The 12,764-nt window shown below is 45.5% G+C and overlaps 1 protein-coding gene across 2 annotated transcripts in view; it reads left to right on the top strand.

Annotated features, from left to right (window-relative positions):
- Positions 1-827: 827 nt before the first annotated feature.
- rab3gap1 (RAB3 GTPase activating protein subunit 1) overlaps positions 828-12,764 on the top strand; it is a 28,961-nt gene continuing 17,024 nt past the window's right edge. For both annotated transcript variants that reach the window (XM_035410004.1, XM_035410005.1), the window contains exons 1-15: positions 828-845; positions 937-992; positions 2,355-2,430; positions 3,419-3,551; positions 4,499-4,577; positions 5,689-5,808; positions 6,290-6,455; positions 7,217-7,316; positions 8,207-8,288; positions 9,010-9,078; positions 9,608-9,681; positions 10,031-10,123; positions 10,372-10,541; positions 11,027-11,128; positions 11,539-11,711. In XM_035410004.1, the coding sequence (XP_035265895.1) occupies positions 828-845; positions 937-992; positions 2,355-2,430; positions 3,419-3,551; positions 4,499-4,577; positions 5,689-5,808; positions 6,290-6,455; positions 7,217-7,316; positions 8,207-8,288; positions 9,010-9,078; positions 9,608-9,681; positions 10,031-10,123; positions 10,372-10,541; positions 11,027-11,128; positions 11,539-11,711 (1,511 nt within the window). The remainder of the gene's footprint in view (positions 846-936; positions 993-2,354; positions 2,431-3,418; positions 3,552-4,498; positions 4,578-5,688; positions 5,809-6,289; positions 6,456-7,216; positions 7,317-8,206; positions 8,289-9,009; positions 9,079-9,607; positions 9,682-10,030; positions 10,124-10,371; positions 10,542-11,026; positions 11,129-11,538; positions 11,712-12,764) is intronic.

The raw sequence follows: 12,764 nt of genomic DNA, 5'->3' as shown, positions 1-12,764 counted from the left end.
TATTTGTGAAACAGTGTAGACCTCTTCTGTGCAGACGTTTGTGTGACAAACAATTCTGACAGATGACATGCGTGCCATCATATTTTTTCACTGCTGTTGTTCCGTAGTTCAGCGAATTCTCAGGCAAACAATGCGATATTTAATACCATTCATAATATCTCACGATCTCATGAAAGCTATGATAGGTACCACGTGTAAATACAAGAAACTCCCATTATACGGAAGATCATAAGGAAGTGAGACCTAGGCCTATCTCTTTCCATTTGTCGGCACCTAGTGGTTATTTAAAAAATTGAAAGATGAGCTCATACTTGGTAAATTGAGATTTTTTGTTACTTCCCCGGGTTTGTTAAACAAATAAATTATTGAAAATATGAATTGGTGTTTCAAATGATCTTTTTAATGAAATGACTTTAATTTTTTTCTCCAAATTTTGCTTTGGGACTATACTATACCTAGTCCGAAAGAACACCACCAAGTGACTCTCTTACGAACTTCAGGGACTTGTGCGAAACCACTTCTGTGCATCATTGGCACATGCACGCATATCAACAATAAATGTGGACGTCATGACCCGCTCAGTTTTATGCGATATGTTATTTGTAAAGAGTATCACGAAAAATTGATACTTATTTAAGATTAGGGATTGATGAGACAAGCTGGTGTATTGATTCATTCATTAATGGATAAATTTTAAAATGTGACAATTTGACAATGCTCAGATTAGCCTCGGGCAGCAACAACGAACAGGCTTTTTTACGACGGTCCCTAAACTTGACGTCAATAATTCCCACAATGCACCCGTACGCAAACAAAAAGAGTTAATCATGGCTGCTGACAGTGATGTGAGTATCAGTGTGTGTTTAACAATTATTACCGACAAGTATTTCTTGTTGACAGCGGAAAGTTAACGCAAAACGTTATTTATTCTTACAGCCCGAGTCGGAGGTATTTGAGATCACCGATTTCACTACCGCATCGGAGTGGGAGAGGTAGGTGGAGACAGCGATGCCATGACAGCAGTATGGGTTAGCAAAGTGCGGATTAGCTTTTTAGGGAAGCAAACGCATCTGTCCACTGTTATTGTTGTTTAACTGAAACCTGTATTATTTATTCTCTGCGGCAAACTGGTTGGTTTTAATATCACCTTGAGCTACACTGCTGGAAAACCATTTGCTTGTTAGCTGGCTGTCCAAACCTAGGGTGGCAAGCTTGGTAAATTGTTTTATGTTGACGCTACTTATTACTAGTTAGCTATTCCAGGGCGTTCGTCTTTTGCCAGCTGTTTAACCAGCCGTAACGGCCCTGTATTAACATAACAACATAGCTATAGTTAGCTAACCAAGGCGGTGTCAGATTGCTGGCTGACATTATGAAGAAAGTTAAAAAAAAAACGGATCGATTAAATCTGCAAACGTAGCTAGTTTGCCAAGTTGGAAAACACAATGTTTGAAAACATTGCATTTTCTCTGATCTCGGAAACGTTAACACAGCTTTGCAGTTGACAAACTTGACATTTCTTTGAACGTACCGGATCATTTGACCAACGTGTGAGAAGTTATTTGTGCTTTTACAAAATGGCCCATTTGAGGTGTGGACACAAACAGTTCTCTATCTCGCTCAAGCAGCTGTTCGCTGGGTATTTTTTTCCTGGTTGTGTCATTATGTCGGTGGACGCCAGCGTTGTGCTCTTGCAGATGCCCAATTTCGTTGTTGTGTTTAAATCGGCCGAAGGCTCCCTTGCTCTTGTTAATATTTATTAGCGGCTTCTTTCCTTTAACAAAGACACCAGAACACGTTCACATCCCAGTCTGATAAGCAAACTAAATGTAACGTGTATAATTGACTAGCCAAATGGGGCATCTGCTTTCCATTTAAACTTCTGTTTTCCATTTAAACCAGAAAAGCTATATAATTGGAACCCACAGCTGTACGTTCAGGCAGTATATATATATATATATATAATCCTTTATTTAACCAGGTAAAAGTCTCATTGAGATTAAAATCTCTTTTTCAAGAGAACATTTGCATACCTGCAGATAGACATTCCCGAGTAGTTATTCTGTTCTGGTCCATTGCTCCTTATCACAAAACCAGTTTTGTGAATGCCTTAATCTGAATCATCCTTGCTGATGGGAAGAATTAATATTAAATGAATTCAGTAGTACATACAGGATTGTGTTTAGTCTATTTTGGCTGAAGTGCTGCCACACATAGACATGCACATAAGCTGGCAGGCAGGCGTGCGTGCATGCATGCATGCATGCATGCAGAATGCACACGCATTCGGAAGTGTGCATTGCTTCATCTTGCAGAGGCCTAATTGGCTGGCATTTTATAATCTGTGGTGGCAGGTTTGTGACCAGGGTCGAGGAGGTGCTGAACGATTGGAAGCTGATTGGTAGCAGTGCAGGAAGACCTCTGGAGAAGGTAGAGCCTTCGGCTTCATTCTCTCATCTCTCACACCTTGCTGCCATGGTGACTGCACTCAAGCAATCAGCCAGAAAACAGTCGTTAAGACACCCATCAGCACTTGCACAGAATGCTCATTATAATCTCTCACATTGTCTTGTGTTTTCCTTTCATAGTTTTTCCTGTATTGCACATATATTTCTAATTGCAGTCTGCACATTGCGGCGAGAATGCCAAAGAGCAGGTCTTTCCAAGCCTTTTAAAGAGTTACAGGGGATGCATCCCCTTTTGCTAAATATTATTGGGGTGGGGTGGGGTGGGGTGGGGGGACACTCAAGCTTGTGTTACTGTTCATAAGGAGACCTGGGGAACCTATGTTGCAATTATTTGTACGAGTCAGGGCAGTCTTCCCTCAGGGCCAATCAGAAAGCTAATTGCCCAGCATGGCGATGCAGATACTTTAAGAGGAGACGAGATGCTTAACCAGTAGCCTGACTTCCTGTGGTCCTCAAAGCTCCCACTGCACATTTGCTTGGCCTTAAGTATGGCCTAATTATCTCACAGACCTGAATCAAATAATTTTATGAAATATTTAAACAACAGTAATATCCCTGGTGGATTACTGATCTTTACATGTTTGTACATTTTGGGTGGCAAGTTATTTTTAAAATTCAGTGATTTGCGGGAGTGTTTTCCTAATTTTACTGCCGTCTAATGAGTTGAAGTGTTTTGAATGCATATTTTCCTGAGTTCTATCATCACACAGTTTAATTAGCTTATTAATTCTCGGCTCCACACCAGTCAGTGTGTGGTAAACACACTTTAACAAAATAACTGCTGTAGATCTCCAAAATGGCTGCAATGTTGGTGGTTGTTGAGATGAGCTTCCTGCCTGTTAAATGCTGTCTGTTGTTTTTATTTATATTATTATTGAATCAGAACATGTCAGAAATTTGCACATTGTTCTACGGTGATATATGTTTGATTGCATCATTTATCTGTCCAGGGTGAATACTGTACTGGCACCTGGGAGGAGAAGAATCAGGACATAAACTTTGCCGATTTCAAATTCTCAGTAACACATCATTATCTGAAGCAGGATTCAGCTGAGAATGATGGAAGGGAGGAACCTGAAGAAGGTATGACTTTCACACCGCCGCTCATCTCGAGCTTTCACACCGCCGCTGATCTCGAGCTTTCACACTGCCGCTGATCTCGAGCTTTCACACTGCCGCTGATCTCGAGCTTTCACACTGCCGCTGATCTCGAGCTTTCACACTGCCGCAGATCTAGAGCTTTCACACTGCCGCTGATCTCGAGCTTTCACTCTGCCGCTGATCTCGAGCTTTCACACTGCCGCAGATCTCGAGCTTTCACACTGCCGCTGATCTCGAGCTTTCACTCTGCCGCTGATCTCAAGCTTTCACACTGCCGCAGATCTCGAGCTTTCACACTGCCGCTGATCTCGAGCTTTCACTCTGCCGCTGATCTCAAGCTTTCACACTGCCACTGATCTCGAGCTTTCACACTGCCCCAGATCTCGAGCTTTCACACTGCCGCTGATCTCGAGCTTTCACTCTGCTGCTGATCTTGAGCTTTCACTCTGCCACTGATCTCAAGCTTTCACACTGCCGCAGATCTCGAGGTTTCACACTGCCGCTGATCTCGAGCTTTCACACTGCCGCTGATCTCGAGCTTTCACCCTGCCACTGATCTCGAGCTTTCACTCTGCCGCTGATCTCGAGCTTTCACTCTGCCGCTGATCTCAAGCTTTCACACCGCCGCTGATCTCGAGCTTTCACTCTGCCTCTGATCTCGAGCTTTCATACTGCCGCTGATCTCTACTTCTGTGTTATTGACTATGTTATGTGTTTTGGTCTGTTTTGTGTTACTGATTGTCTTATGTGTTTTTGAATGTGGTTTGTGTTACTGATTGTGTTTTGTGTTACTGATTGTGTTTTTGACTGTTTTTGTTACTGATTGTCTTATGCGTTTTTGTCTGTGTTTTGTGTTGATTGTATTTTGTGTTACTGATTGTCTTATGTGTTTTTGTCTGTGTTTTGTGTTATTGACTACGTTGTGACAGATGCTGTCCCCGGAGCCATGCAGGACCTGCTGTGTATGAATAATGACTTCCCTCCCAGAGCGCACTGCCTCGTCAGATGGTGCGTGTGACACAAGCATATTCCTGTAACCAAAGCAACCGATGAATGCCCCCCCCCCCCCAAAATGCAGAATGACCTATGCGTATGCCCGCAGGTTGCCACACCTCTTATACCAATAATAGTTTAGAGCGTCTTATGCTGAGAGCAGCTTTGTCTTTGTTTTGGAAGGAATTCAGTCCTGATGGTGTGCTGGTTATAAGTACAGTGTGCGATCTGTGCTGGGCTGGTTGTAGGTATTGTGTGTGATCTGTGCTGTGCTGGCGGTAGGTACAGTGTGTGATCTGTGCTGGGCAGGTTGTAGGTACAGTGTGTGATGTATACTGTCCTCTCCTTGTAGTTACAATGTGTGATTTACACTGCTCTGGCTGTAGTTACAGTGTGTGGTCTGTGCTGGGCTAGTTGTAGGTATGGTGTGTGATATGTGCTGGGCTTGTTGAAGGTACAGTTTGTGATGTATACTGTGCTCTGGTTGTAGTTACAGTGTGTGATCTGTTCTGTGCTAGTTGTAGGTATGGTGTGTGATCTGTGCTGGGCTGGTTGTAGGTATGGTATGTGATGTATGCTGTGTTCTCGTCGAGGTTACATTGTGGGGTGTATGCTGTGCTGTGGTAGTTGGTACGGTGTGTGATCTGTGCTGTCATTGGGAAAAAAAACTACCCACACTGAATATAGGTTGGTACTTCAAAAAGCGTTACATTGTTTATTCGCGCACCAAGGGAGAATGAACAGTCTCTGCGATTCTATGACTAACAAAGGTTTTCTGTCTCCCTTTATAGTTCAGGATTAGGTCACTCTCATATCTCTTTGCAAGCTAGAAATACATTTTTCATTGCTGTTGTCTAAAGTATAATACGCGTATATAAAAACCTTTATTTTTTGACCTTGAGTACTGCTATGCTCATCCTGCTGCCTGTTAAATTTATAATCTCAGCAAGCTGCTTGTTCAAGGTCAACATGTTTTTTTAGTTATCTGTCCCTTACCTGACCTCCACAGTGCTGGGCTGGTTGTAGCTACACTGTGATTTACACAGTGCTGGTTGTACTTGCGGTGTGTGATCTGTGCTCTGCTGGTTGTATGCACTGTGTGTGATCTGTGCTGTGTTCATTGCAGGTACGGTCTGCGCGAGTTTGTGGTCATTTCTCCGGGGGCGAACTGTGAGGCCATCATCAGCGAATCCAAATGTAACCTGCTGCTGAGCTCCGTCTCCATCTCACTCGCCAACACAGGCTGGTAGGACCCCGCTGTCAGCAAACTGCTTTCACAGAATAATGGCAGAACCTTATTGGTCATTTCTGCAAGCCGCTTTCACAGAATGACGCCACAACCTTATCGGTCATTCCTGAAACGGCTTTCACAGTGTAATGGCACCTTTCATGTCAAACTAATGCTAAGGTGTTCGTGGAATTTTTATTGCTAAATGTGGATTTGCAGACACTGAAGCATCGCTTGTATTATTCTGCTGTCCGATCTTTCGAATTAGTTATTCCCCTTCTATCCACTAGGTGGGGCTCTTTGGCTGGTTAAGCTAAACAATGAAAGATGTTGCGTGGTGGGTTTTTTCAGTAGGACTGGAGATGCTCCCTTGTCCTTAGGGAAAGTGTTATGATGAATGGGGATTGTCATGGCAATGTACTGGCTGGTGTTTAAACGTTCCTGTTCTCACGCCCCCCACCCCCGCCCCCACCCCCACTCCCACCCCCCCGTGGAGCAGCCAGGTTCCCGTGTTCGTCCAGATCCAGCAGAAATGGCGGCGGATGTACGCTGGCGAGTGCCAGGGACCGGGCGTGCGCACCGACTTCGAGATGGTGCACCTCCGCAAAGTGCCCAGCCAGTACAACCACCTCTCCGGCCTACTGGACATCTTCAAGTCCAAGATTGTGAGTAAAGGGGGCAGGCAGCCCCATTTTGTTGAGTCCCCTCTTTTGTACATGTGCCCCCCCTGCCCCAGCACCCTCGCACAAGAACGTCTTGCAGCCTCTCGCATGTTTTTACATCGTAAAAGGCACATGCGGTGGATTCTCTGGGACATAAGACTCGGGGAACGCATTAACAAAAGGAACACGATGTGATGTGTCACTTTACCCAGAGCCTATTTTCAGTTACTCGCTATTCCCTGAGAGCTTAAAATAAAACGAATCTGTAATTATTAATGTGCCGAATGAAGGTCATTTTCTAGTGAGGAGCCCTAGTTTTGCATCTCAGTTTTGCAGTTATTTTTTTTTTTACCTCAGATTCATCAGTGGGTGGTCAGCAGCACAGCAAAGCTAATGCTAAAGCTATGGGCAAAAAATATAGCCAGGCTCTTCAAAGACGGTAGACACTGGAGCACTCATATAACATAGAGCTTGTTTATTGAAATAAGACTGACTTTTCGACTTGGCGTCTTTGTCAGTCAACGAGTCCCGAGTCAATATTGACTCCGAGGAAGACGCTAACTCCAAATGTCAGCCTTGTTTAAATAAACGCACTTTATTTTATATGAGCGCTCCAGTGTAGTCTCTTTTGAAGAGTCTTATATGCAGTCTCTTTCTCTTTATGTCTTGTACTGAGAGCGCCTTCTGTCTTCTATAAGCTTTTATGATGCGCGCAGGATGGTCTGTGTTTCTGACGCTTACCCTCTCCGTGCCGACCCCTACAGGGCTGCCCTCTCACCCCCCTGCCGCCCATCAGCATCGCCATCAGGTTCACGTACGTCCTCCAGGACTGGCAGCAGTGCTCCTGGCCCCAGCAGCCCCCAGGTAGGCATAATGGCAGCCCCCCGCCCCCCGCGCACACCGCTAAGTGCTGCCGTTTTAGCCTTCAGCCGAGCGGCGGAGACGACGGCGAATCGGCAACGCGCCCCCGCGACGGCGGCTGTCATCGCCGAGACGCGAACCTTTCGCTCCGAACCTTTCAACCTCAGAAACTCCCCACCGCAGCTTTTAGTTTTTATTTTATTTATTTTATTTTATTTTTTTTCTCCCTCGCCCCCGAAACGGTAGATTTGGGTTCGCTGAAATGTTAAGTGCTCTGCTTTCAGGCTTCTGTTCAGCGCTGCGAAGTGATCCTTCAGTCTGAGCGGCTTTCTGGGTAGGCGCCGGTTGCGGGTGGTGGTGGGAGATGGGGTGGGGGGGGGGGGGGTGGGGGGGGGCAGGGGGGATGGGGGGTGGAACCGGTGGGGGGGGGGTCTGAAAGCTTTAGGATCGTGACACGCAGGCTTTTCATAACTCAGACGCTTCTCTGAAAAGAATGAGGCTTGACTGACGGGTCTGATTTTCCCTTGTGTGTTGTTGTTTTTTTTTGGGGGGGGTTTTTGTCCTCCTCGAGCGGGGGATGGAGAAGAGCTTTAAACGGGTCGAGCGCGCAGAGCCCAGCTGTCAGCCAGTCGGCCCAGATCCCTCTTTCCGCCTTCTTAAGATCGCGCTTGTTTGTCCCCAGAACAGAGCTTGGTAACTTCATTACTCCGAGACCCCGATAATTTAAGTGGTCTTAGTCCTGCATTACACCAGCCGCCTCTCTTTCTGTATTGATCGCCTTTAAAGTGCAGATTTGCATCTGGTTTTCTGAGGCACTGAATCGTTGATGGTACTGTGCCTCCTTCTTCACACATTTGCCATTGAAATGCGTGTAAATGTATTGTTTTCTGCAGATTTCGATGCTCTCCTGGCCGGGGAGGTGGGTGGGGTGGAGTTTGGGAAACTCCCCTTTGGGGCGTGCGAAGACCCTATCAGGTAGGAATTTACTGTTCCCAGGGTAAGAACGAACATTAGACTCCTCCCCATTCGCACAGGTAGATGTCACCCAAACTTGAAGCTCAGTTGCACAAAATAAAATCTAGGGATGCTTGATGACATCACGGTCTTATTGGTACCAGCCGATAGAGAAGGAAAGTAGACCAATCAGTCATCTGAACATCTTTTAATCATTATGCATATTTATCATTTTTATCAGCCAACCTCAAACGCAAGGTAATATCAAGACTGTAGTTCTCTAGACTCTATGCTTTCTGCCTAATAATAAGGTACACAAGTTGACATTTTCTTATTAAATAAAATATATTACATTTTTCCTTCATAAATTGGAGGTCTTTGCTCATCTACTTTTTCCATGAATGTGGAAACTTGATTCTAGTTTCTGTTTGTGCTGTAATGTAGAACAGGGAGCTGTCAGTATTGGTTTCAGCCAGCACGGTCAGACGAACAGCTAGGTTGGTGATATTGGCCTAAGAATTTCTGTATTGCGCACCCCTAGAGAATGTGTCTTACTGTCACCAGGCATACAGGAATGATCAGCATTTGTTCTCTATTCCAAAGGTGGATTCAGCATTGCTTATGGTTAGAGTTGTTTGACAAACTGATTTGCATGCCTCTGTACCGGTAAGCAGCTAAGCTAAGCTAAACGCAATTTCGCGTTTCTTAAATAAATGAAACACCCTCTTTACTGTGTTGTCAGTGAGCTACATTTGGCAACCACGTGGCCTCAGCTGACGGAAGGGATTGTGGTGGACAATGACGTGTATTCGTAAGTACAGAGCATCTGTCCTTTCCGATGGTATGGCGCGCGTTGATACGGGCGTAAGTTGATTTTGTTCATTACATTCCCGCCTCCTGGAGAAAAAAAAAAAAAAAAAGCCGGCGGGTGACGTATTTGCCAGATCAAGGTGTCATCACCCTTCTCAAACACTGTGAACCCTGGCTCTCTTCACAAATTCCTGTTACCAGATGGTGCAGATTATGGAGTGCTTTAGCGTCACTTCGAAACGGAGTTAAAATTTAAATTTATTCGCACCGCAGGATTTCTTTGTGCGAGTTTGTGTTGAAGGGGCGAAAAGTAACTTGCGGCAGAAAAAAAAAATTAGCATTTCTTACTTCTTACTTAAATTTGTATTCCGCAGGAAGGGGTAGATGAGCTCTTCACTTTTGTGCGATTGTTTATAGTGCCTCAGTATGTTTCCTCTGTCTGGGCTTAGCTGAGGAAATGGAGGTGTTTATAGGATACGTCTGTCTGAGCCGTGCACATTTACATAGTAGGGTTTTCTGTGTCTCCATAGCGATTTGGATCCTCTTCAGGCTCCCCATTGGTCAGTGAGAGTAAGGAAAGCAGACAACCCCCAGTGCTTGTTGGGTAAGACCTGCCCGTTCCCCCAATAAGCTGCACCAATCTCATTTTTGGAACTTTTTTTGCTGATGCTCTATGCTGATTCAAACACAAAATTATATACTGCCCTGTTTTTTTTATGACTACCTGGAGGACTAGTCTGCCTCCGTCTGCAGGTTGTTCATGTCATTTGACCCTGGTTACTGGCACACATGCTGTAAAGTGTGGGGTTCTAGATGGTTCTAGAACTGAGTTTGTTACTAGAAGTTTGCAGCGTCAACTGTAAGGTGTCGCAATCATCTCAAATGACTGTGTCCTTGGGCAAGCCATGTTAAATGTAAAGCCAAAAGTACTGATGTCTGCTGTCGTCTCTTAGGTGACTTCTTGATGGAGTTCTTCAAGCTGTGCTGTCGGAAGGAGTCCACCGAGGATATTCTGGGGAAGAATTCTCTTGAGGAAGAGGGCAAAGGTACGGGAACTTTTGCTGTGACTGGGTGGAGGCAGCCTTGAAGCTAGCTGTCCCTCCATTTCTAACTGACCCTGTTTGTCAGTTGAGTAGCTCCAACGGCAATGATATCTCACCACTAGAGGACACAGGTGGTAGCAGAGCTTAAGATACTGATATGCTGTAGGCGGTGTTCAGAGGTGATGGAACTAGTGGCCCTAGACAATAGGCTCCGCCCCCCTGACCTGAGTGACACTTCTTGCATCTCGTAGAGAACAGTGACATCAGCCAGGCTCTGTCCAAACTGACGGAGCCCAGCACGGTGCCCATGTCCCGGCTGTCCGTGTCCAACATGGTCCACAGCGCGCGCAGGCGGATCCGCCGGCACCGCCGCGTCGAGGAGTCGCCGCTCAGCAGCGACGTGCTCAACTCCATCCTGCTGGTGAGGGACCGCCTCTTCTCAACCGCCAATCAAACACATCCATCTGGGGTCCTGTTCAGTGGGCTTCACTATACACCCAAAATCAGACTTTATTTTGCTTATGTTTCCCACCTGGGGAAAAAGTACTTTTTTTTTGTTTCCCTTTGCTTTATAGTTTATATGTTTCGCCTTGTTTACGTGGTGCAGTTTTTAGATTTTTAGTTATGTGACATTAAATTTCTTTTAACAGTTTATCCCACAGTGCACGTATGAACCATCCCAAAATGTGTATTATTACACTGAGGTCACACCCTTTTGAAACACGCCACAGTTGTGGTACTAGCATAGAAACATGTAAGAGCTGCCACAGTTCATTACCTTGCCTCAATTGGTCCTGATTTGACCTGATCTGAGGTTCAGCAGTGAATCAGTTGGCAAATTAAAAGTTGGCTGGAGGATGCAAACATTTTGACTGCTAATGGTCGCCCTTCTGTGTGTCTGTCCAGTATCTGTTTCCAGACGCCACCGAGAGACCCTCTGAGGGAAGCGACGGCAAGGCTGCTCAATCGAACGCCGAATCCAAGGTGGACAAGGAGTCGGAGGACTACGTAAGTCTGAGCCGCGCTTCTGCTTGCCTCGAGAGCTTCCGCTCGGCACAGCTTGTCTGAATGCAAAACACCAGCATGTATCTTAATATTAATTGCTCAAAGCTAAAAAATACTGCAGATCTTTCAGTCTGTGAATACTGATGACTGGCTGCGGGCACCTCCGGGATAAGCGGTGATGTTTATAACGTCTGAGGCGCAGAACAGCCCTGCTGTTCCCGCAGAACAGGGAGCAGCAGCAGCAGTGGGTCTGACCCACTCAGGCCTGTAGTTAATTGGGGCAGCCCCTTCGTTTCTGTCTGTTGCCAGGTTGTCCTCAGAGCTGAGAGTTTTTAGGGGTGAACAGCAGGCTGTCTGGGTGAAGTGATTGTGATGTGCTACCCCCCCTCCCCTCCCCCCTCCCCCCTCTCCAGAAGCTGTACAACCAGCTGAAGTCGGCACCCTCGGACAGTCTGACATACCGCCTGGCGCTCTGCCTCTGCATGGTCAACTTCTACCACGGGGGAGTGCGGGGCGTGGCGCACCTGTGGCAGGAGTTTGTGCTGGAGATGCGCTACCGCTGGGAGAACAACCACCTGGTGTACGGGTGAGCAGAGCCGAGAGAGAGAGAGAGCGTGATTCAAACCGCACTGGGTAACTTTATTTAAAGAAAGATATCAGGGAACAGGCGCTACGTAATGCTGGAAAGAAGGAAATAAAATTGGGTAGAGCTCACTCTAAAACTAGAATATGCGTGGGAGTACAATTTGAAAGGTGGCGAGAACTTTGGAAACAGGTAGAGTTGAAGACTCATGTAGAACTTGCATTCTTTCTGCTAGGTAGTGGCTAGGTAGCTATTATTCATGACGTTACTTTATTTGACGGGTAGTTTTTGGAAGAATTAACTGTTTGCTTAGATTATCTGTGTGGTAGGTAATTTACCTAAGCTAGATAGGTAAGCTTACAATACATTAAGCTTCCACTGTTGGATGGATCAGATTAGCCAGAACTGGCTATAACCCTGATTGCCAGCTGTAGCCAGTATCGGTTGTTGACTATACGACTGGACTCTCAAATAGTGACATGAAGATACATTGAAAAATACAATAAGTAGCAACTGTAGCTAGTAATCTACAAAAATATATGATCTGTGCAGTGTCAGAAAGCCTCAGATGTATCGTAGCTCGAATTTGGTACTCTGCTGGAAGTTTTACAAAATGACCTTTCTAACAGGGTCCCACTGTAAAATATCCAGCAGAGTACTAAACTGTGGCTAGGTGTATCGGGAAACTGTTAGTCTGGGATAGAGGGTGGCCTTGTTCAACAATTTACATGTATAAAAAATATTTTGCTAACGTTTGCTATCATGAACCAGCTGGTATAGCTAACTTTAGACTAGCTAATGTATTTAGCAAAACCATCACTTCATTAGCTAGCTACTGAACTCAGTGACTTAACTGGAAAATGTTTTATTGCCTTATTGGTTAGCTCTGCACCGATGAGAGATTATTTTGTTGGATTATTCTTGGAGCTGACATTTTTTGGGCAGTTTTTCCAGTCTGTAATTCTGTAATCAATCTTGCCACAAAGTCATAGCTAGAAATGGTGATGTGCAGTCATGACAAGGTGTGTGGAGAGGGGCTGAGTGCGGTCGGTCTCT

Source organism: Anguilla anguilla, chromosome 3 (assembly GCF_013347855.1).
Source record: "Anguilla anguilla isolate fAngAng1 chromosome 3, fAngAng1.pri, whole genome shotgun sequence".
In the NCBI taxonomy this organism is placed as follows: domain Eukaryota; kingdom Metazoa; phylum Chordata; class Actinopteri; order Anguilliformes; family Anguillidae; genus Anguilla; species Anguilla anguilla.
Note: the sequence above shows the minus strand (reverse complement) of the source record. Positions and strands in the feature narration are given on the sequence as shown.